At 37.0% G+C, this 25,745-nt stretch overlaps 1 protein-coding gene across 12 annotated transcripts in view; it reads right to left on the reverse strand.

The window, feature by feature from the left end:
• Positions 1-25,745, reverse strand: part of LOC147871054 (structural maintenance of chromosomes protein 6-like) — a 32,303-nt gene continuing 6,558 nt past the window's right edge. The window contains exons 6-19 of one of the 12 annotated variants that reach the window (XM_087341370.1): positions 23,927-24,084; positions 19,836-19,988; positions 16,536-16,729; positions 14,203-14,362; positions 13,576-13,771; positions 12,860-13,018; positions 12,041-12,201; positions 10,191-10,280; positions 9,704-9,889; positions 8,784-8,903; positions 8,060-8,212; positions 4,571-4,731; positions 1,253-1,394; positions 1-137 (exon numbers count right to left, since the gene is read on the reverse strand). In XM_087341370.1, coding sequence (XP_087197496.1) covers positions 8,204-8,212; positions 8,784-8,903; positions 9,704-9,889; positions 10,191-10,280; positions 12,041-12,201; positions 12,860-13,018; positions 13,576-13,771; positions 14,203-14,349 — 1,068 coding nt within the window. In that variant the 5' untranslated portion in view covers positions 14,350-14,362; positions 16,536-16,729; positions 19,836-19,988; positions 23,927-24,084 and the 3' untranslated portion in view covers positions 1-137; positions 1,253-1,394; positions 4,571-4,731; positions 8,060-8,203. Of the gene's footprint in view, positions 138-1,252; positions 1,395-2,285; positions 3,113-3,697; positions 4,110-4,570; positions 4,732-8,059; positions 8,213-8,783; positions 8,904-9,703; positions 9,890-10,190; positions 10,281-12,040; positions 12,202-12,859; positions 13,019-13,575; positions 13,772-14,202; positions 14,363-16,535; positions 16,730-19,835; positions 19,989-21,008; positions 21,073-23,926; positions 24,085-24,926; positions 25,631-25,745 lie in introns of those variants that run through there. The other 11 variants (XM_087341379.1, XM_087341380.1, XM_087341377.1 and 8 more) reach the window with 11 other exon arrangements.

Consider the following 25,745-nt stretch of genomic DNA (forward strand, 5'->3'; position numbering starts at 1 on the left):
TCACCCATCTACAATATTTATTTTTTCATAATTACAAAACCAAAACTAATGCAACGTGCATTTGTTTTGAACTCACCTTCAATCAAGTGCATTTTTTCCCTCTTCTGTGGCCCTTTCCTCAGCAAGGATCACTTCCTCTGAAAACACAGATCACAATCTTGCATTTTGGAAAACAAAATTGAATTTTCAAAGCGGAAATTAAGATGAGATTGACCGACATGACAGTAAATTTCTCTTCTATGCCACCATAAATGAGAAACATTTTGATTTACTTTCTCATTTATAGTAAATCTTTCAACTGATTTTTCCTAGCCCTGGTATTAGATCTGAAGATAACAAATTTGCCTCCTGTATGTACGTTAAATGAATTATTTGAAATAAGAGCAGTAAGAGGTGCAGAGGTAAAATAGTTTTACTGGTTATTAATATCTGTTACATGACGTGTATCTATGAAATTGTTTTCTTATTGTCATTCAGATTGTTCCATCAGTGGAAGTCAATTTAGAAATCCTTCAGGCATTTCTGTTGCTCAAAGAAACGAACAGAGCGGAACAACAGGGGAATCCCTAAATTGGGTAGGAGAAATAACAGACCTGCATATTTTATTGTTTTATTTTGATGTCAGAATGATAAATGAGAGGCAAAATGACACAAGATTATGTTATAGACAGTACAGGAGCATTTTCACAGTCAGTGTAAATGAAAAATATGTAAGATGTGGTTTTATCCTGCTCTTTGATTCCATTCCATTAAAAGCGTGACAAATTTTAAATATTTGGGAGCAACAATAATAAATCGGAATGATACTCATGAGGAAATCAGGAGGCGACCATATTCTGGAAATGCTCGACAATTTTCAGTTCGAAATATTTCGACTTCCCGTCTGATTTCTGAGAGACTAAAGATCAATATGTACAAAACAATAATTTTGCCCGTTGTCTCTCTCTCTGAGGGAGGAACATAGATTGCAGGTGTCTAAGAAATTGTAATTATAAAACTAATATAGTGCAAGCCATTTTTGAAAGAAGTCCTATTCCTTTACTTGTGGGACCATATCCATCAAACATTTGCTCCATGGCAGTTCACATTTTACGGTAATGTTTCATGCAGTAATCGAAACCCAAAAACTATTGCCCCCCAACAAAGCATTCAATCATGTGAACACTGTGACAAAAGAGTGAGAAATGCTTCTTATGCACAACTATACGAACAGCTTTCCTTAGTTTTATCTTTGGTGATTCTGTTTAAATACCTCGTTCATCTACCGGCATCTCTGCATCATTATGTTGTTTCTACATTGATCATAGATGACAGGATGAGCACTTCGCAATTGATATACGATCTGTGGTTGGTAATCCGTCTTCTATCATCGATCATTGACCGGTGTTTGCTTGCTGGAAAAACATTGATTCAAATATACGGCTTTTCGCTGATGATTGTATAGTATACAGGAAAATAATGGATAGTAGTGACATTGATAAGTTACAGACAGATATGAATAGATTATGGGAATGGGCGGTAGAAAATGAAATGAAGATAAATCCAGGTAAAAGTAAAGCAGTCAGCTTCAATAGAGCTAGGGTGAAGGATAAGCTGAGTTACTTTTTTGGGGATCAATTAATTCCAGAGGCAAATAGCTTTAAGTACTTAGGAATACTTATTCGCAGTGATCTGAGCTGGGCAGATCATGTGAATTATACACTAATTAAAGCATGGAAGGCTCTCCATTTCGTAATGCGTATACTAAAAAAGGGAAATAACAATACGAAACGTTTAGCTTATACGTCGCTAGTGAGACCGATACTTGAATATGGAGCTGTGTGTTGGGACCCTTACAGGGAAGGACAGGTAAGAGCACTAAATCGGGTGCAGAAGAGAGCGGCTAAATTTGCTAATTTCACGAACGAATCTGGTTGGGAAACATTGGCACAGCGTAGATTGATAGCCCGAATGTGCGCCCTTTTCAAAGCATACACGGGGGGCCGGGCTTGGAAAATGATAGAGGATAGATTATTAAAGCCATGCTACCTGGGCAGGGACGATCATACTCGGAAAATTAGGACTAGGAAACAAAGAACGGATGTAGGCAAATATTCCTTTGTAAATAGGACCATAAGAAGCTGGAACAAATTACCTCCAGGCGTGCTAGAGTCTTTCCCCTGTAAATTAGGCACCTTTAGAAAGAGGGTCAGAAAAGTAGTTACAAGCTAAGGGTTATTAAGTTGGGAATAAATGGTGATAAGTGAAGTGAAGTGTCTTAGTCTCCAAGTGATGAAGGGCTGTAGTTCTTTGGGATAAAATTTTCATGTACTGAGAGCGGACTTTATATTCTACTCTTAAGTATTGTGATTAATTAGTGGATGTGTGTTTTTTTATTGTGTGTCAGATGTTTTATTTTGAGTGTGGTATGTTGTATTGTTGTGTCTCATTGTATTGTTGTGTGAGTGCATCAGTTCATGATGTTTGTAATACATTACAGTTATTGTCTTATGTCTAGGTGGTATTAAGTTCTTTTTTTTAAGTTAAGTACTTGAGGTTGGATGGTTTTGTAATTTATGAGTTGGTTGATTTTGAGTGGGATGTGTTGTTTTTGTTGTGTCCTTTTTTATTGTTTTGTTCTGTCTCTGTGTTGATGTATCTCATTGTATGTTGTGTCTTATGGTTTTTGTTGTGTCCTTTGTTTATTATTTTGTTGTGTCTCATTGTGTTGATGTATCCCATTGTTTGTGTGTCATATTGTTTTTGTTGTGTCCTTTTGTTTATTGTTTTGTTCTGTCTCTGTGTTGATGTATCTCATTGTTTATTGTTTTGTTGTGTCTCATTGTGTTGATGTATCCCATTGTTTGGGTGTCATATTGTTTTGTTGTGTCCTTTTGTTTATTGTTTTGTTCTGTCTCTGTGTTGATGTATCTCATTGTTTATTGTGTCTTATTGTTTTTGTTGTGTCCTTTTGTTTATTGTTTTGTTCTGTCTCATTGTGTTGATGTATCTCATTGTTCTGTTCTGTCTCATTGTTTTGTATGTTATTGTAGGACACTGCCACCGGGTATAAACCCATTTGCAGTCAATAATAAATAATAATAATCTGCAAAGAAGTTTTAGACGAGAGCGCCTGGCATAAATGTACGTAAGGTAAGTAATTTGTGTTTAAATGCCCTCCTCAATTGGCCTGATTCTTTTAACCTTCCTTGTTTTAGTTCATATGTGCTACAATTAATTGCTTTAAGTAAGGTTATTATAGGTTATAATTTAATTTGAATTCCTACTGCAATTTCTTGTTCATCTGATAAAGATTATTTGGCGAAGTTTGTTTGTTACTGATCGATACGTTTCTTCGGTGCATGTGGATGCCCTCTCCAATTGAACTCTGATTAATCAGAGCCAATTTATAGCAGTTATGTTGGTGCAACTTGGAATCAGAAGACTCAAAATACAAATTGCAGTATTTAACAGTGCTTTAAAAATTTTCACGTTTTTATCTGTGACGATACAAAGGGGAATTCAACCCAACATTCCTGTCCTCAGATTACATTTCAAAGTATCTGTGATAATTATGAAACATGTTCAAATTTTTAAAAACTGGGCTGGCATTTTAAAGCTTTGCTTGTGTCCGTAGAAACTTCTTTTTACGAAATGCTGCTTTATGATGAAGCAAAGGAAATACTCTTAAATCTCCCTTCAGTAAAAATTATGTCTGATAATTACATCTGTAACTATAAATAAAAATCATTATACTATATCTGGGTTCAAAATAATCTGTTTAAAAAATATACTGGAAACATATTTGTGCTGAGTCAACTTCACAGCGTTTTGAAAGTCAGCTGTATATTACAAATTATATTAAAACATAGTGAAACTATTAGAATATGTGTGGTAAACTTTTTTAAGTATGCACCTTAAATTCTAAATAAATCAAATGGGGTGTACATACTCGTATTAATATTGTTTATACTTTTTCAGGTATCTTTTAAATTTATCTTAATATTTAATCTTACATGGTGGTGGCCTGCGTACAATTGCATCAGAAGATGAGATAGTAATCGAGTCTTCTGTCGTTTCAACACGTCGTGGTACTAACTTCGTCTAGCATTAAGCAGCTCAAATTATTGCTATGAATGAAATAAAGTGAGATGGGGCGCAAACCACATCTCACTATAAAAATTAGCGAGTCACAAAACGTTAAAAAGAACTCAATGAGGATATGGAACAGCACTAATGTGTCTGTTCTTATCCGCAGTTTTCATCACAAGAAAGGAAACTGCTCTGAGTTGAGATTCTATGTTCTCGCAATACGTACATGAGTTTGCTACCTTCATCATCAGTGTAATAAGTATGATAATGAAGGCAGCATGCTCCTCTGAAACACTGGTCAATATCTACCAGTCTACACATTCGCAACATCTCCGAAGACGGTCAGCCATCTTCTTGCTCTGAATTATTACGGTACTTGAATTAATGTCCCCCTCGCTTCTCTATGAATTTCAACAAACACACTGAGTGTCTTGGATAATTATGTCCATAATAATATAGATCTGCTCGTGCTCTGTATCACAATTTTCTGTTTTCATACCGTGCAACGCTTAAGTTGTCCTTCAATCCCTTCTGGATCATCAGAAGCAAGTTCTAACAGGCAAGTTGCCTCCTCCACGACTCTCAGTTCTTTCAAAGCTCTTGCAAGCCGGGGCTCTAAGTTCGATAGGGATCGGAATCTCTGGAACTCGAGCTGGACTTCTGCAAAACATAATAATGCATGCCATTATAACAACCTATCAGGGTTCTCAAATTTGTAAACATGGTTATCCTCTCCTCATGCAGAGAAGTGGCAAAATCTCTTAGGAGCTCTGGTGAAGGGTCTGGCTGAGGGTGAGGCTAAAACAGGTATCTCGAACCTGACCATCAAGAAGAATAATCAGGCTGGCTTGCATTATAAGAGGGGCAGAAAGAGGAAAGGTTTCCTCAAGAAGGTTGAGGGCCTCGACTGAAAAACTCTGTTGCTGATTCAGCCTGGGACCAATGATGGGGGCTCTGCTGTTCAAGTCAGTAAATTGCAGAGGGAAGCCGGAGATATCCAGCTGTCAGCAGCCATGGATCCACCGGCTATGCTCAGGTATGGTGGTCATCAGGACATGGGCATCACTGTGGAAGTTCACGGTCGACGGTGTAGAGTGCGGAGAGGGAAACTGATGTGTTTCCTGAAGAGAAAGGCATGACACCTACCTATCTTGAGCAGCAGCACACTTATGTGTGTTCTTGAATGAGCTAAGGAATGGCTCTGAGGCGTAATTTCACGGATAAGTCACTGGGAGAGAGTCAGACTGAGAGTTGTGAAGACTGGATCAATTTCAGAACTCAGAAAAATTTGTGGCATAGATCCCTGGGAAACCAGTGCAGATGGCTACCATGTTTATGAGATTTTTTTTATTATTATTATTAGTGTTCTGTCTGACGACAGGTCCATATGAACAGGATCCTTCCATCCTTTTCTCGGACTGGGACCTGTTCATATACGTTCTTGGCAGATGATCCAGAAGTGGTTTGCCATTGCCTTCTTCTGTGTGTGAATAGAGTAATTGTTGGGATGCCACGGAGAAACCGGGGAAGCCCCCGGAGGAAAACTTCGTGATACCTAGACCACGGTCTTGCCCAACACAAGTTATAAATCTGAGCACCACCGGGAATTGAACCCGGGACCCCAGGATTACAAGGCTAGTGTTCTGACCACTAGACCACTGTGGCGGTCGTTTATGAGATTACGACAGCAGAATTCAAGTCTGAGGATAGGCACAGACAAGTTCCCCAAAAGGGGTCCACTTACCTAGCTTTGAGAGTGTACGATGATGGTATTTATGCTGTTCAGAGGCATGGACAAAGGGGGTCGGTGGCTCCTTCTTAGTTATCTGAGAATGGGGCTCTCCTTCCTACAGATTAACTAGCATCACAGCAAACTGGGCACTCATAAACTCAGTGAAGAATTGACTGCAGAGCATACAAGTATATCTCTGACACAGCAGCCATGATATTTACTGTACTTCTATAGGAAGATCCATTTATATACCTGACTCAACACCAATGGCAAGGGTGTTCTGCATACTTGCTCTGTGACTCAATCAAACTGCTGCTGTCTATGTTGGCAGACATAATTAACTACTGCAGGGAAAGGCAAATGGCCTTATTAATCACAACAAGTAACATAGAGAAGTTTGGTCACCAATCCTAGAGCACTACTGGAATACCCAGAATCCAAAAATTTACAAATATTAAATCAAGGAGAAAGGTTCACCTTCCTCAGCAATAGAATGCAGGAAATAATAGATTTTAATCCATGTGAGATAAATGGATGGTGTCTCAGAACCGTCTTTATCATGTCATACGCATATCATCTTTAATCTCAAGGAGTAGGTGAACTACAGAAATTCACAGACCACCTGATGGGCCTCCTATTGGGAGGAACTACAGTCGGTTTCTTGGTCACTCTGGTATTCTGGAGGGTACTGCAATAGCTGTGGAGTTTCTTCAGGAAGCCATTCTCTCTTCATATGAAAATAACCATCCCTTATCAGACCACCAAAAGGCAAGACAAAGGTTTCCTGTTGCAGAGGTCTATTTGGCACTAAAAACAAAAGATCTTCTGTCGTGGTATCAATGACACTCCACAAAATGCTCATTAAGCAATGCAGAGACACATATGGGCCTTCTTTGCTTCCTTCCAGTGAAATGCTGGAGACTGATTTCCCTGTCTCTGAAGTGTTAAATGAGGAAAAGACTGCATGGTAATAACATTCCACATGCACAATAAAAGTAAAGCCATCCCATTATACGCCATGTAGGTCGTTTGTGGGAAGTGGAGGTATAGCTCCTAATTCTTGACCTCAGCACTAGATGAGGGTGAGTGGTCAGTATCACGACCCAGTCACATCACACTCCGAGGAAGGGACCCCAGTACCCATTGGATACGAGTCTGGATGCAGAGGCTAGAGGACAAAATTTCAGTTGTCCAGCCCGTAACTAGTCACAGCTCATTCCATATGAACAATGACAAAGCAAAAGCTATTTAAGGCAATGCCAATTGTGATCTTCTGGGTTGTGATCCCATACAGCAAGTTTTTACCAACATTTTGGAAATGTTCATATAGTCTCCATAATCAGGGTTGATACAAAACTAGTTGTTTGACTCTGCATAGTGTTGCCTAACTGTAGAGGTTAACAATATCAACTTTCAGGTTATCACTGTAGTAAAGATATTGACTGTGGGTATGCAAGTTACAATGCAGGGGCTGTACTGAAATACTGGATTTGTGCCCATTATAATTGTTAATAATACTGACATATTTAAGACAAGATGCAGCATACCAATTTACTGTTAATCTGAATCAAAGCACTGCTCTGAGATATATTAAGTAATTTCTTAGTAGGATTTGAGGTTCTAATGGCAGTGTGAACAAAAATAGTTATCTTCTGGGTTGTAGCACTGTGTAGTCAGGTAGACATTTACCAACGTTTCAGAGGTCATACTCCATTCACGGTCCAGCTCCTATAAACAGCACCACTCACCCAACTGGCACATTCATCGCCCTGATGACGGAGGCAGTATGACCTCTGAAACGTTGGTTAACATCGACCAGACTACACAGCGTAACAACCCAGAAGACAGAAATCTTCATACTCATCGCCCTGATGACGGAGGCAGTATGACCTCTGAAACGTTGGTTAACATCGACCAGACTACACTGCGTAACAACCCAGAAGACAGAAATCTTCATACTCATCGCCCTGATGATGGAGGCAGTATGACCTCTGAAACGTTGGTTAACATCGACCAGACTACAAAGCGCAACAACCCAGAAGACAGAAATCTTCATACTCATCGCCCTGATGACGGAGGCAGTATGACCTCCGAAACGTTGGTTAACATCGACCAGACTACACAGCGCAACAACCCAGAAGACAGATATCTTCATACTCATCGCCCTGATGATGGAGGCAGTATGACCTCTGAAACGTTGGTTAACATCGACCAGACTACACAGCGCAACAACCCAGAAGACAGAAATTTTCATACTCATCGCCCTGATGACGGAGGCAGTATGACCTCCGAAACGTTGGTTAACATCGACCAGACTACTGAGCGCAACAACCCAGAAGACAGAAATCTTCAAGATACAAGCTCCTTCTTCTTCACTGTGTATTATTACCCCTGCATAGATCATCCATCCTGTAAATAAAAATAATATATTATGATATTAAAAGGAAACACTGTCTTATAGTTAAGCAGTGTTATTCTACTGACGAAATAAGCAACAGAAACATGTGAACTATCTATTTGTTAGCTAAACAACCAAATCATGCACACAGCAAGTGCTGGCACACAATATAAAAAAAACAGACTAGAATTGTATTCTCGTGAGCCTACTGACAAGGCAACACTTTTAATGCTGCAGAAGTTAACTATTAATCTGTATTTCATGATAACAGGTACACAAACTTAGTCGGTAAACAACGAACTTTTAAAACTCTTAAAATGGCATTGCAGGGGCTGGAAAAGATTTACCACTCACAGAATAGCAAGTATAATTTATGCAATATAAAGCATTAATGTGCACACATGCAGGCACACGTATGCGCACACACAACATCCTATCCAACTTCAAACTTTTCACCAAATGTAACAGCAAAAAAGATTAAATATTCCAAGAACCCTCCAACCCAACCAGACACTGAAGATGAACGTGGTTGATACAGAGAAGAGGCTTAGTATTCTATCTTGCTCTTAGTTTATTTAGTACCTGTGTATTGTAACATCCCCATGGGACTGAATGGCGGATACGCGTTGTGCGAGGAAGATAAACTGGAAGTCTGTCTTCTGTCGGGGATGGTTCGATGATCCTTTGGTGATTCATCATATCCTGAAATATAAAATATTTAACTAAAGAAGCAACAAAAACCTTAAAACAAGGACTTACAAAATCACCTATGAAATGCCAATGTAAGGATAACATTTATACAAAGCCTACTCTGCTTCCTATAAATCATGTGGCCTATTTATTCGTTCTACGTGTCGTCTGGTGACGGCGTACCTTACAGTTCTCATACAATTTACTCTGAATACCATGCATGGCACAGGTCATATTTGAGGATTATGTCTACGATACCTCAGTCTTTGTGGAAATCACTATATTAAAATTAAAATTAAAATATGGTGTACACAGTCACACGCTAAAGTTAGAAATGTATTCCGACTATGAATTTGTGACTCATGAATTCAGAGTGAAAAGCAAACTAGAAGGGATTTATGTACAATGATTCTGTCAAAATAAATACATTAACATCATCACACAATTCTGTTGGCCATACACATTTGAAAATATGCAAAATACTGGGCAAATAAATTGCAAAATATGGTACAAAAATCGATAAGGTGTAACAGATACAGCGCAGAATTGAAACAAACAAGGCAGAGTTACAAGGGAACCAGGGAGATGCTGGCAAGGTGATGAGGCTGATAAAGGCATTAAGATACTTAATCCATGAAGACGAGAAGGTATAAATGAATGAGAAAATGAAAGCCACAAACAATCATTCAAGGCAGAATTGGCACAATGCCTGTACCAAGTACCACAAACTAATTTCTAGGTAACAGGAAACAAGAACAAAAGGATTTGCCAAGTCCTATTTCTCACTGTATTGTACTCTTTGCTGCTCTTACCGCAGAGAAATAAAATCCATCCAAGATATAGAAAGGTGGCTTAATAGCTTCCCAAAGGGCCATGATTAAACAAACAATGGCGTATGAACAATCTCCTGTAGGCATGATGTCTTCTACATGAGGGTCATTCATAGATGACACTTTCACTTCCAACGTCTGTTTTTGGTGATCAATCTTAATTTCACCCTGCAATCAACATTTGCCAAAATCAAAGTCTCTGAGGAGACACAAACACATTACAAATTAAAAACATAGTTAACAGAACACATAAGAGGCCACAAACATCAAACATCTGGTTCAGCTTTCACTGTCAAACCCCAAACACTTTTGCCTACATACGATTTAATTTACTTCTATTAATTTTTCACTTAAAATTAAATATCATCCCACCACACGTCTGACAATACGTTGGATTTGAGAGAGACTACTTGTCCATAAAACAGAAAATTTGAGAACTACTGTTTTAGAGAAATGTTCTGATTCTTACTTTGCGTCCGCACCCTTGGAGCAAACTCTCGAAAAGGGACTTCACTTGCAAATCAATCATATCACGTGGTTCGATCATGTTTTCTAGATCCTGAAACATACAAAACAGAAACTAAATAACCACAGAAGAAACAGTTCAAATTCCTATAAAATTAGACAACAGCTACTACAGTCTTCAAAAACGCAACTCAAAATACCTGGTAGGGCAGGAGTACCTGAACAGCTGCATTTTCACCTTATCCAGCGAAAAATTATTAGCCACAGCTACTAGGATTCATACTACTCACGTAACAAATATCAACAATTCAGAGGAACATACTGCCTCGATATTTTCAGCCCTAAAGATGGAAGCAGGACGTTCCTCAGGAATGTTGGTATTTACATACAAATCCACATGGATTTACAACCCACAAGACCAATATTTACGGATTAACAACAACGGCTTCATGAATTCATATTTAACAACTTAACAAATGTTTAACAAGCTAAGAAATGTATGCACAGCATAACAGTGATGGTCCAATGTCTGTGATGTCAGTTGTCTGGAATCAGTAACAATTGATCCATAACCACTGTGCCCCTGCCAGCAGCTTCCAAAGTCTGATTTCTCACTCAAATGAAAGTAGCATTTTTTAAAAAATGTGCATTTCTCATTTATAGTACCACACCAAAGGAGTTGCACAGAAGTGGCACTTAATCATTGATTGCAAATGACACCGAGTTTATTACTTTCACTTACATCAAAACTTGATGTAGCAACTTCCAGTACAAAATTTACAAGTGTAACTCATACTATTACAAAGATTTAACAAAATGTAAGCAAGCACGATAAATACGAAGTTGATGCAATGTTGCAATGTGTAGTCTGGTTGAAACTCGCCTACATCGCAGAGGCGCTTAATGCCTCCGAAACGTTGGTAAAATTTCTACCATAACCTAGAGGACAAGTCACCTGATTTCTTGCTGCTTGCACATTACAATCTGCACAAATATAAAACATTCAAATACAATCTTATTCTTCTTCAGTTGGTGGACCCTGGCTTCCTTACATACAATACAAAATTTCCCTGCCTTCTTTTACTTCCCCTGAGTATTACAATTTTTAATAGTAAATGAGTAGTAATTTTTCTGGAATAAACACAGCATAAAACAAACAACCATTGCAGCAGTGTAGTTACCATGTGCTTTATACACAGGAGGTCCCTGGTTCAAATTTCAGCCTGGAGACCTATTATCCTGAGACTTCCCTCAGTCCCTCCAGGCACATCCTGGGTCAGTACCTTAAATTACCATCCATTATATATCATCTAATGCCATAAAGTCTTAACTAGTAGCTAATGACAGTGGCGAAAAATAAACCACAAACAAATAAAAATATAATTTTCAAAGCAAGCGACTTCCACAAAATCCGTCGCCAACGGCGTATTTCCTGAAAGGATAAACAGAAAGTGGGGATGAAGTTCGAGTTTCTCACAGAGAACAGGTGAGTATCAAAGTCATGGAAGAACATATTTCCTCCAGTATGTTCCTCCGAGACAAAGGTACCCACATGGCATTACAACTAGCAAGATCAACATCGACAGAAAATTGGGATCTCAAGCCAAGTTAATTGTAAATTTGTCTGAATAAAATAAAACTGGTACTGCTGTTCAGTCTGATATGCATTCACTACAGCGCAGATGCAAATAAGTGCATTACACAATTTAATCATTTAAAGAGAAAATGACAGCCATCTGAATTGTAAAAAAGGTTGTAACATAAAACTCATTCTATTGTAAACATTAATCAACATTTGAACAGAATAACAACCTCTTTCTTAGAGTTTAAAATGGTAGCGACCTTTCGTCCTACCTTCCTTGCTTCCATAAAGAATTTGTACTTCTGAGAACTGCTACTGTTTAGGAATTCCCGGACATCTTCCCGATTCAGAATTGTTACGGGATTGTCAATTTGTATGTTGAATGCTGAAACAATTTTGTCCAGTTCTTCTTTTTTCCTGGAAATTACTTCACCTGCAACAGGAAACAAGTGAGAAATGATATACACAGTAATGTAACCCACTGACCCAAATGTGATCAACTGCTACTCCAAACAAACTATTTCATTGAGACGGTCGGGACCTGGTGCCAATTTAACGAAGATGAAAGGATAGGCAATGTGCCACTTACAGAAATCTTCAATATTTAAAAGCTGTAAATTTTGTAATATAGTAGAGTCAATCGAGACTATTAGTTTGAATGGAGTACAGTACATAAATTTTGTAAATCAACCTTCACCCAAGTTATTAATTCAATACATCAAGTAACGTGAGTTGAAATAAACTGAAACTTCCTATATAATGCTGTATATGGAGGAAGACCAACAGGACTCTCAGAAAAGAAGAAGCCTGATATGACACTTTTACGCAATTTCAGTAAAATGGGCCTGAAATCTGCGCATCTTTTTAAACAGCCAAAAATAGAACATATTTGAAACAAATATGATGAAACAGACATTTACACATAATCAGTGTGCATGGTAAAATGCCATCTTAAAACACATATACAATCAGGAAGGGGACAAGTCATATTTTATTTATAAAAAACTAATTGTTTAAAGATAACAAATTTCTTGTTGAGAGCATCCAATATCTGAGATGAAGGAAAAGCAGAGGGAAAGAAAGCCCAGTACCTTCTTCTGACTTTATTCCGTATGTGCCGCGACCAGTTGCATCGAAGCGTCTCCTTACAATTATATGGACACCATATTGTTCTCTCTCGTAATTAAGGTGACCAGTATTCTTCAATGTCACTTCGATGGTAGCAGTGACGTTACCCTTCTTTATAAATTCTGGAAGAAACAGGAACAATTCTAAAATTCTGATACACACACTTAATCTTCCTTCCAATATCATATGAAATAAAATTAAAGTTTTGGACCAAATCCACTGTTCATTCAGTATTAGGTTAACTGAGAGGATCCTTCGCAATTCTCATGTTCTCTAATTCAGTCATTTGGGCTTGATGATATTAAACATCACGATCTTACAAAATTTACTTAATGGGTTGGCAATAAATACCATGGTATAATTTTTTTCATCAGTGCAGGAATGGTAAGTCATGGTAGGAGAATATCCAGCGCACAATATGCTGGATCTTCTCTGCCCCCTGAGTTACCAAGCTCACACACGTACACACTATGAATTATTTTATATAATCAGATTAAAGAAATTTAAAAACATAAATAATATGTACTGGGAAATTAGTTTTAAGGGAAGATAAGAGATGACAAATTTCAGTTCATTACCTGTGTAGACTGTACACTCAGACTTTTCAGACTGGACTAAATTCAAGCTAGATAAGCAAAGACCAAACCTATGACCTTAGCAACTTGTTACAATATGTTACCTTTCAAAGAGGTTCCTCTCTTAATAGCTCTTGGGTTACCTCCCAAACCAAGTACAAGAGCATAAACTACTGCAGTCTTGCCACTGCCATTCTTCCCAAAAACAAAATTACCTCTTCCGTTCAGACGAACCTCCAAGGATGAGTGGCACATGAAATTTGTTATGTATATTTTTTCAATGATCCCAGATTTTGGTTCCTGTAATGTCAATATTCTTTTAAAATAAAATTGCAGTAAACTCTACAAATGAGGCAAACTTGTCCCTGAGCACCAGAACCATGCTAGTTCAGTTGCAACACATCAATCACATCTATAATAATCAATCTTCAGGGGCTCCTATAATGTACAAAGTTCCACACTTTTCTGTCAATTCATGACACACAGATTGAAACTTCAATCTGCAGTACAACAAAAGTGGAACTCCAAGATCCAAATTCTTAAAATGTTCACACATGAATACATGACTTAGAAGAAACCCAGGCACCAAAACAAATATTTAGTAACACGGCAACCTGGTACATATTATAATTTATGCTCTGCGTGTGTAATCATGTGCCTATAAATAAGGACTCATATACAGTATATATTCACGCATGTACGCCCACACACACCAGTTACATAGAACTCACATTTGAGGGGTGTCCACTAGAACTGGATTCGTCTCCGTCATCATCTCTTCGGAATTTAGAGGTGCTCGGTGCATCGTCTGATTCTCGAACTCGCTCATCTCGACTGCCAGAGTTCTTTTGTTCAAGTGAAGCTCCTTTCACATTCATTTTTAAAGATGACCTACAGAATCAGAAACATGTGAGAACTACATCTTTACTTCTTAGATAATTTCATAAAAATGTAACAAACTTAATTTCACAGACTTCAACACAACTTGCATGCATAATACCTGTCTCATATAAACCGTACTTCTTGAATGAATTATCCTAGAAATAAGATAGAACTTTCTTTCTGCTGTTACGTCCTCCCTTACATCCACACTAAGTAACCACATCTAAACAATTACTCATAAAACACACAAAATATGTAGCTTAAACTGAAATTTTAAATATTTCACGATACTGTATCACATCACTACTCGCTTACACAGGCCCACCTGACTCAATTCTCATTCAGCTAGACACTAGATGTACGTAATTTTTAATAGGTCTTATTTCATAAGGAATTCAAGAATAAACAAATATGCAATTTCTACATTTACTTCTAGTCAATCAACAAAATCTGGACATGTGAAGGCCAGAGTGAGCGAGCAATTTCGCATGAGATACGGGTCAAATGCCATTTTTAGATCAATGAAATCTAAAATCCTACAATGAGCTGCGTTTATGGCTTGAAATAGAAATCTAAGGAATTCACACTGAATTTCTTGGTAAACATCAATTTGGAAGGCACGTACTTGGAGGAGCTGGTAATTATATAATTCCCCGTGTTACATGAAAACCGAAAGTTTACTGGTGTTCGCTCGACTCGCCACCAAAGTCAATTTCCATTTATGCCTGTGTCCTGCCAGTGGTCTCCTTACTTCAAACATGAGGTACACATTTCATATACCTCCAATGCGCGCTACATGTCTCCTCCATCAAGCCCTCCTAGATTTTATTATCGTAACAATATTTTTGAATAAGCTGGATACTACGTGCAGAACGTAAAGCCTTTGTGTTTGCATTTCTGTACAAAAAGTGCTCAAAATCGTTTATATCGAGGGGAAAGTATGGAATTTGACATAAACCGACCAGTCCAAAAAGGAATATTAATTAACAAGAAACAGAACAAGGGGAAACAAATTACAAAATATTCTATCAACTGGTTTCAAGGCACACATTTCTTTCTACTCGGATCCCAAATACATCCATCCACACTCAATTCGACTCGAATGTAGAGAAGTTTACACAGCCCTGTTTTAGTTGCAAAGAATAACGACATACTAGGTCTCTCTTCACACACGAACATGTTTTGGTCATTTAAAATTACGTAACTTCAGTATCGCAAACCAGACAGCGTCGAATGACAGAATAATTAGTTAATAATTAACCGGAAAGTATTCAGGATGGACGGCCAGTGGCGTAGTTTAAGGTACCATCCAGGCATCTTCCTGGAGATACTGAGGAAAATCATGAAATACCTCCATCAGAAAACACGGTCTTTGGGCTGAGAACAGAGCCTCACAAATACGAAACCCGAACTGTAATTATGTGACTGCGATGATGTTCTTTGTCACTGAACAAGTAGACCTATTTTCTATACGTGTTTGAGGATTCTTACGTTAGTTAGGGAAAATTGACTGCATAAAAACGTAACAAATGGCTGCTCAGTCAATATGTTCTTGAAGAAAGGTACATTTATCATTAATTATATTACAAAAATAACGTTATATAAATCAATAATGGACTGAATCGTTTCCTTGGCTTTATAAACTCGTCATTAAAGAAAAACTAAGATGATTTTGGTATGATCTGAGTTCCCCACAGCGACGAGTATGATGATGGGGGCACAAGGATCTGAAACGGCGGTCAATATCTACCAAACTATAAACGGCTTCCGTACAGACTAAACTTTTAGACGACTAATAGTGCCTTCCACTGACGTTAAATTGTTTCGACGGGTAAGATCGAGCGAGTTCACCCGGTGACTGCCACGACTGCACACTGGCCGGCAGAAAAGCAGCTCATTCATTACAATTGCAGTGCCTAATTGGGCACCTACAAATACAAATTAGAGAAAAATCCGGGCCAGCCTTGTGACATATTCTGGCCTCCTGACGATAACTGACAGATACAATGACCTGAATGTTAACGCCATCCGCAAGTTAAATATGAACTCGGACACGCTGTCAAAAATGTATCCCCTTTTAAACCGTTGCTCTAACACTTTTAAGTTTTTCATTCGGGCTACTACGGCAACCGCTGCTCGTTGTTGTCCCCATTTTAAAGAAGAACAATTAGGATTCTCTTACCTCGAATGTGACTCCGATGCAGTTCGAAGAGCCTCACACAACAGTTAAATGGAGTATTCTAATTGTGACTGCGCGTGGTACGTGCAGCGCGTCCTTCGTTCGCGGATGAAAACGGCACCTGATGTGGAGGGCAGCTGCTAATACTTTAAAGGTTGCTGTGTATGCGAGTGGAAATGTATATGGATTCTGAAAGACTAAATATAATTAATTCATCAACACAAATTACAGGACAGAATTTAGCAATTAGTAAAACTCTTACTGGTGATAAGTGTAAAAGTTTCAACCTGTAGTTAATATCACCTTAGCTGTACACACAGCCACGTTGTTCACGATCTCGCAGTTTAACAGCTTTCAGTAGAGGGACAAAATGTTTGGTACTGGTGAACAGTTGTAATTACAACTAATACTTTTGCTGCAATGTCACTGACGATTAAAAAAACTGGCACAAGAACAAATATAAATAAAAGCTTTCTTACTCAGACTAGTGACAGAGTCCTCAAGCAATACGGTACGATCCCTAACCCACAAAGCAAGATGCAATCAAGCCATGGCCAGTGCATGCCTTTCAAATTCCAATGCAATGCCAAATGTAGCATGACTTTCAATAAAAGATAATCATCACAAGGCACAGTAAGTGTGATCCCAAAATCCTAACAAGCTGTCATTTTATACTAAAACACATAAGCTCCATTAGTCCCTCATGCTATTATCATTAAAGAAAAAAGTAACCATATTTATTCCTCTGTTACTTTAATAATGCTTTGTCATTCCCGAGGAACACTTATCATAAACTGGCAGGAACATCGTAAATTATAAATTGTAAAGAATACAGCAATACCCAGAGGAACTGAGGAAAATAATGAAAACTGAAAAGTTTGGGTATCAGATTTGAATCCTGAGACTATGGTGAACTGGAAAGAGAGTAAAACAAAGCAACTGTGGCATATTTCGTTCGAATGATGAGAAAACCTCAGTCTTGACACCTGTAACCAATTTCAGGATGTCAGCCACATATAGCGGTATAAATTTTTCCTATTAATTACAGTTAATACATTCATTCATCAATTTTTAAAGGCAGATATTCCTTTTTTATTGCTACATATGTAAAAATGAATTTCATACTCATTTAGAGAAAAATTATTATCGATATGGTAACGTGATACATTCACATACTAAATAAAACCTACAATTAAATATGTAATACATACACATTTAATAAAATGAACACTGCTGATTTGATACTAATTAAAACAAATTATATAAACAACAAAATTGTTATTCTTTAACCCACTGCTCCTCAGACTGTACAAGAAGAAAAACACAGTGAAATGTCACCTGTAATTTTAAACTGGGTTTAAGGCCCCACAAACTACTGTTTAAAATGTTTAAAAATAAATTTAAATGGTGGCATTTGACATCAATATATGACGATTCACTTGTGGTTACAAGTCGATTGCTGAGGTACCAACTGAGAAGCTACAGAATTAAATATGCTATCTTGTTATTTCTGTTTCATAGAGATCCTTGTAACAGCAAAGAGCATTCTCAGATTTTTTTGTTCAATATTTGGACCAAATACGTATGCTGCAGGACCCTTGTAAGGGGGGGAGACATTTAGACAGGGGTAGGGATGATTTGACTGAAGAGTATCAATGGGATTAGCAGAGCAAGGTATTGTATCACCTGCCTGGAAAGAGTAGTAAACTATAGCACGTCCCACAGTACTGCAGTATGATACAGCTTGCTTTTATGATATATAATGAGTTCAATTTCTTCCCAATAAAAAATGACAATCTCATAAACTCGTGGGTATTTTAAGTAGAGCTGAAGTCTGAACTTCATTCCCTCAAATATATACACAGAGTCATAATGATATAAACAGGGGCATTTTAAACTGCCTTTAGACTGTTTTGTCTGATTTTGACATTCTGCAAGAAAACAAAATTCCTTTTAATTATTCCAAATTGTTTGAAAATTTCAAGTGAATCTTAGTTAGAGAATCCTTTCCTTAAAGTGGATGATTAGGTTAAAAATTAATCTTCGACGTACTGTCAAGCCTTAGAAGCATTTTGGACATACACAGTGCTATTTGTCTGAATATATAAACATTATAACAATATCATGACACAACAGGACCATATAGTCCTATTCAACCAACCACACACACACAAATTAATGGGACACTCAACCCTTAAAGCTTAGGAACATTTGTTCACACAGATCAACGCTTATATCTTCCAGTAATCGAGACCTTCAACAAAATGATGGACACCAAGAGAATTCAATGGATGTCATGGTATTGGCCAAATTTTATTTTAGATTTTAATTGCATTATTCTTATTACCAGCTGCCATACTGCCACATCAAGCTGGTTCAATTTCACTGTCAAATGAGATTACTTCATCAGAGACACTCTTCAAAATTAGATGTTCTCTATTTCGTTCCTCATGTTTCAACTAAACGTAACTTCAATACATATGTCAGTTTCTGTAAACATACGACGTAGGTCATTTACAGTATTCAAACTTCCAAAACAACAAAAATCACGCAACTACAAACAATGAATGAAGTATTATTTGTTGTGGCAACATTGCGTGTTTCATCTAGCTTACATTCAGATGTCACTGACAAGACTTCATCCCCATGTGATCTTTTGGTAAAAATAACCTTCATAGGGTTGGTAATCTTAATTTCAATTTCGGAGTTGTGTGTGTGTTTGCTTACAGTTCAAAAAAAATATATTCTAATTCATATGAAATTTTAAGTGCTTCTTCCTGGAAACCAAGAAGATATTTTAGAAAAGTCAAAAACTCAGTCCTGAATTTGAGTGCTGGTGATGGTGATTCCTGTTGCTTGGAAACTACACATGAAAGGACAGTGCCATGACCGAAATTGCTTTTTTCAATGTGCAGACCACAGTAAAAATGGCTGCAACTCCAAAAACAGAGATACGGGTGAGAAATGGCCAATGAATTTTGCTTACAAAACATCTTGTTCATGCTCATAAGGTTCTTTTACATGCCATAAAACTATGACATGAGACCGCCGGCTTTACTTCCCCTCTGAAGGAAGTTTTATCATCCTTAAAAGTCCACCGACCTCGGCTGGGTTTGAACCCGTGAACCTTGGGTCCAGTGGCGAAAACGCTAACCACAAGTCCACTGAGGGCAACTTAAAAGTACAATAGTCAAAACAAACAGGTAAGCAGATTAATACAGAGCAATCACATTATTACACATTATCAGACTTTCATTTCATCATGCTGACTTAAGAAGTAAGTAATGAATTCCCTATTTCTACCTGCTGACTCAGACGACTCCACCTTGATGTAATAGCCTCCACATCTGATTTCACTGTCTGTGACATGATGCCATCATCCACAAAATGACGTCCAATATCCTGGATCTTGGCCAGGCGAGCTTCTGGATGATTTCGAATGTAGTTTTCAACGTCCTTCAAAAGAATTGCTAAATCATTTACTTTCACAAAACATAAATGTAGCTATGGTGACTTCGAAAGCGATCCAGGAATGACACTTTTTAGGATATAAGCCAAAAGACCGATCATTTGCAGGAATTCCATAATCTTCAAACACAACTCCATATAAATTGTTTGTTCTTTAATGTGTTTACTCATCAAGGAGACGTGCAGAAGACTGAAATAAAAATGATAACCTTGCAAGCTATCCTGAAAGACCATTTCCTCAGAACTCACTCTGATCCATAAATTTCAACAAGAGATGTGAAAAAAAATTAAAGCCAGTTCAGAACGTAACTGCTACATAGCCTGCAGATATGGAGTCTTCTCAAAGGTTTCAAACTCAGTTATTCTGACCAAGGATTTTTGTGGGGTCTCCTTAGTATTTTCACATAAATGCAAGAAAACTGCTCTAAAGTAGACTATCCCCTCAAAACTACCCTACTCCTATTCATTCAGTTACGAGGGAAAAAATGTGTTAATGCCTGCACTCGTCATCTTCAGAGTAAATAGTCTACATGCATTATCCTCAGAAGATAAATTTCAGATTCACTGAATATGTAACATTTGAGGTTTCCACAGTGACAAATCCAAAGACAATGATCACTGGTAAACTTATACCAGACCACAGAAGACAGCCATCTTATGTCTGGTCATCTGACTAAGTGATTTCCCTAATCGCTTCTCTAGTTTGTCCAACCAATCCATTTCTTGGGCAACCAAAGCTGATTACGGAAAATTCTCATATTTTATTCAATTACAGAAATTTCAAAAAAACAAAAACAGATGATAGCTGAAAATAAACTATAAACTCTTGCCTGACTTACAACATGACGTAAAGTCACCTGGTAATTAAACAATATCTTACTATTAAATAACACACGTAACATTTATGCACACTGAGTGGAAACATAGTGAGTATGCATATACTGAAAAATGTGAAATGATTCAGCATCTGTGCATCAGTCACCAAGATCCAGTTATCATCTGACTTACTCATCACCCAGATGATGGAGGCTGCAAAGCATCTCAGCAATATTACGGTAAAATTAGGATGAGCGAAGAAACATAACCAGACTTTTCAGTAAGTTTGTTGAAGGAATCTGACCGATGAAGAAATGTGTGTCTTCCAAAACAATTCATTGAAGATGTCAATGGAAGCCCAGTGACACCAGAAACAAAAAGATCACAACATCAAAATGCTGATACGTTTTTCTAATTTCAACAGAAACATCCATTATAAAACTGTTAATATAAAAGTACACATATATAAACAGTTCTGTCAGTACAAAATTCCTCTGTTACGGATGATAACACAGTACAATCTGTTAAATCATTCTCCACAATTTTAAAATCGCAGGTTGTATCATTTAGAGGTTATGAATCTCGATGTAAGGTCATGTGTCGTACTTGCAATTTACATTTCTTAAAAACTAGCAGAACATATGAAATAAGCAATATTGCTATAGACATCTGCAACATTTCAGAAATATCTTTGATAGAAGAAACAATTAGCAGACCTCAAATAGGTAAGTTGTTTCAAAATTTCAAAAAAATAAAATGACTTTCATCGAAGATACTGAAATTTTACAGTCCAACAGTAAAGCAGATAAAAAGTTATACAAATTAGGGAACTTGTTTACAAATAAATCAGACATCTCACCAAATGTAAGTTAATAAGGATGGATTCTCATTCTGATACAAAATCTTAAGAACCAACATACTGCTGCAAAATTTGTCTCATCTGCTAACTTACAAGCAGAAGTAGAGTCAAGTCAATATGTCAAAACTCCTGGAAAACTTCAGAAAGGACCTTATTTCCTTTCCAAGAAAATCAGAAGTGATAAAACAATGGTTCATGGGTAACCCCAAAACAAATCTTCAAAATTAACAGGTCTAGTATGATGAATCATAGAAAAGGCCAGACGAGTTAACTCAAATGCAAGGAGCACGTAGAATGTCCTCCTCTTTTGATGTAAACAGAAATCTGTATTGGGAGTTTATTTCATATATAAGTTTTTCTAAATAAAATTTTGTGATTCCTTTCTTCACTCTGCTGTTTGTTCAGAAATTTCTGACAACCATTTCCGGCTGCTGTGCATTTCTTAACATATTCCTCCGCATCTAGTATTGCGCGACTTTTCGTTCTTCCAAAAACTCAATTTAGAATTCAAAGCGAAAAGGTTTCGATGACATCAATGAAATAAAGGGGACAATCATAGACTAGGTTTTTCAAAATTCCACAGCAACTTATGAAATTACAGAAGCTCGGTATTTGCTGTAACAGGTTTGAAAGGGTACTTCCAGACAGAACAGCATCAAATAGCCAATAAGTACTGAGATAAAATTTCAGTATGGAAATTTAACTTGTCACATCTCGTGACACTGGCTATTAATGAAACAATAGGAATGTGATTCATCACAGCAACTGCAGGATACAGAATGCTGGATCTTAAATGTAACAAAGATAATACAGAAGAACCAATAATAAATATGAGGACAACATGAAAACTATGAAAATATGCATGAGAACAGAATTCCAAAGCCACTTTATCAACATAAACCGAAGAGTACAACAATCCAGGAATGCCTGAAAAAAATATACAGAATAACTTTAATCCCTGTGCATGGGGCAGGCCAAAACTTAATCCATAATGTTGATGTTATTCGTGATGAGACGAAACACCTTCGAAAACCAACGATTATAAAATTCAAATTTTAGATCCTTCACAGTAACACATTCATAGAAACAGGCCAAATCTTTGGCAAGACGAGAGGACAGTGTTACTTTTGCCAACTTATTCCTGTCCGAAAAAACAAATAACAGTGTTCAAACATTTACCATACTATCCACATTCACATTCCCACAAAAAAAATCTTAAAGAAATTTCATTTTCAATCATCTGGAATAAATTCAGAGCCATGCGATTATAATAGAATTTGTCAGAATATGTAAAGTCATAAGGGGCATAATTTAAAGCTGACCAATTCATTAACGCTTCCCTTTCTCATCTATCTAAATGCTGCTCTACAAACACAGAAATATGGACAACTGTCCCTCCCCTAAACTCGATCGGAGGTTAATTTTTCAATTGCCCTCGTAAAATGATTTCAGTTTCCAGAGTCAGCATCAGAAGCAGGGGGTTTTGAATACAATTGATTTTACTGTTCAAAAATGTGTAGGTGAGAGCCATCTGCAAATCACTGCACGGCTACATAAAGAAAACAGAAAAGTAGGCTTTATGAGATGGTTCTTTATAATGAAAATCAAAGGTTCCTCAACAGCTTACTATGCTAATCATTCCACTACCAAAGGGCACAAGTGACTACTTTATTCCAGCAGAGTTATTAGGATGTCTTCCGACTACCCCTCCACACATGTGCAAATGTACAGAGGTTATATCAGTTATGGTTTCAGGTGGAGACAAACACATACGAAAAGTTAGTTGTATGATAAACAATAGATAAGTACAAGATTTTCATTTGAAAACCAAACACAAGAACACAGGAATACTTAGGAGGAAAGTACTGAAACATTAGGTGAGAATTAATTTTTCTGTAGCTTTCAGGTTGCCCATAATGTTACAGATATTGCAACACATCTACATTTCAAAATTTGGAACCTTCAACTATTTCCAATACTGAAAAAAAAATTTGAAGAAGTCTTCATACTTCCTGCTGTGAGAACCTCAAATCTTACAGAAAAAAATATGTAACTAAAATCTGGCACAGAAACAAGAAGCATGTTATTTTTATTTCCAATAATTTCTTAAAAACAATGAATAACAGTTCTAAATCAAACTATTTCAGTAAACAAAATGACCACATTAACTTAGATTGTAAGAAACAGCTGATTCCCTCACGCACTGAGTTAGCGATGCACAATCACTTACAACAGCAATTTCTACACTTACCTCTAAATTCACCATATTCTTGTGAAGCTTCTTTAAGGATCTTAAACTTATTGCAGCTTCCATCTGTTACATCACTCCATTAGGCATTTAGATGTGTGAACTTCCTTGCAACATTCTGAACGCAGTTGCCTTCACTGCTCTGCAAAACAGATCACTTCCTGTGAAACACAAACATAAGGAGAAACAAAAAAGCTGTACATATAACAGAATTATGATGCCAGTTCAATAAGTTCCAATAATAAAGTTTACTGCAGCAGTCGTGGGCACTGAAATGAGAAACTAGTAATTTCTTATATGAAGAAGCATCACTGGGAAACATGTAATGTGCTGCATATGACACATGCTTCACAAGTATATCCGCTAGACAGTGCCGAAGTACAATGTGGTTAATTTTTATGTCAGTCAGGAATTTTTGTAGTCAGCAGTCAAAATGTCAACATCAGAACTTATGTAAATAAAGAACAACAAACAGTTGTTGCTGGTTCTTAATTGTAGTGAAAATAATGTTAATAAATTGAAAAATTGGTATAAATTTACACAGTTCTTTGTGTGATACATTCCTAAGAAACATGAATGTTTTGTTATAAAGATTTATAAACTTAATGACATGACTGGCTACACATGTGACATTGAAAAATCTCACTATGAGAGTAGCAATAAACTTTAAGAGGAAAATTTTTTCTCTTCTATGGACTTATGCGGTATCAACTGTCAGTCAGAATCATACGATAATGACAGGGGAACTTTGGTAATTAGACACTAAAACTGAACTGGAGGTGTCTCAACAGCAGTGATATCGAAAGGCTACCAAGATGTGAGCTTACTAATCCAAGTACATGAAAACAAATTAATATGTTTTGTTAATGGAAATACGTCGCAAACAGCCTGAATAAAATTTATATAGACTCCAATCTATTTTCTGCTTTTGTCTTACTATTCAGTTATAAAATTCACAGCTATAATAATTAATTTATAAGGGTCTTGGATAGAAATCACCAACATTCTTCTCTCTGTAATACAGCCTCTTCCTTCAGAAACAGAAACTTGTTCAGCTGATCATAAATTTGATTATTCTTATGAGTTAAATACTCATCACTGTGATCACAAAATCCTGTTATTTATTCTGAGTCACTTCAAAGCAGAAGTCATGTATAATGTCCTGAAGTTTATATAAATTGCATGAAATGACATGTTCGAAATTGTTCTTACTTTACGTCCTCCACACAAGGGAAAGATAACACACATAAATTCAACAAACGCTCAAATAACAAAACATTAACTTGCACGTCCTCGCAATATATGACAGAAGAAATGCAGTGGACACACAACAGTTACGCCATTATCTCGTACGCAGGGATGGCAACATCTGAAAAGCAGCGAACACATCCCGCCATCGCGGGAGAATGAGGGATATACAATTATCATTCTTTGCGTACTGTAACAAACTCTGCTGCCATCTACCGACTACGGATCTGAAGTAGATCTACGTCGAAGCACGCTCCATTGCACTGCCGTTTGAAATGCTACCTGCAATACCTCACATATTGTAATATAGCTGTGTGTTGGTTGTCTTAATAACCTTCCACATTAGCCATTAAACCCCAATATTATGATGCTCAAACCTTATTACACAAGTCTTATAGCATCAAATATTCATGGCAAATGACTATTAACTTACAAAACACAGAAATACACACAGTAAGAAAACAAATTCAAGAAGTCAAAAAATCAAAAAAATGCTTGAAATTGTCAAAAAAGCGCACAAAACCAAAAAAATCAAAAAATTTCACTTTAAAAATTTTTTCCCTAATTTTCAATT

Source organism: Zootermopsis nevadensis, unplaced genomic scaffold (genome assembly GCF_977971745.1).
Source record: "Zootermopsis nevadensis isolate Lab colony 2312 unplaced genomic scaffold, Znev_1.0 Znev_ptg000071l, whole genome shotgun sequence".
Classification (NCBI taxonomy): domain Eukaryota; kingdom Metazoa; phylum Arthropoda; class Insecta; order Blattodea; family Termopsidae; genus Zootermopsis; species Zootermopsis nevadensis.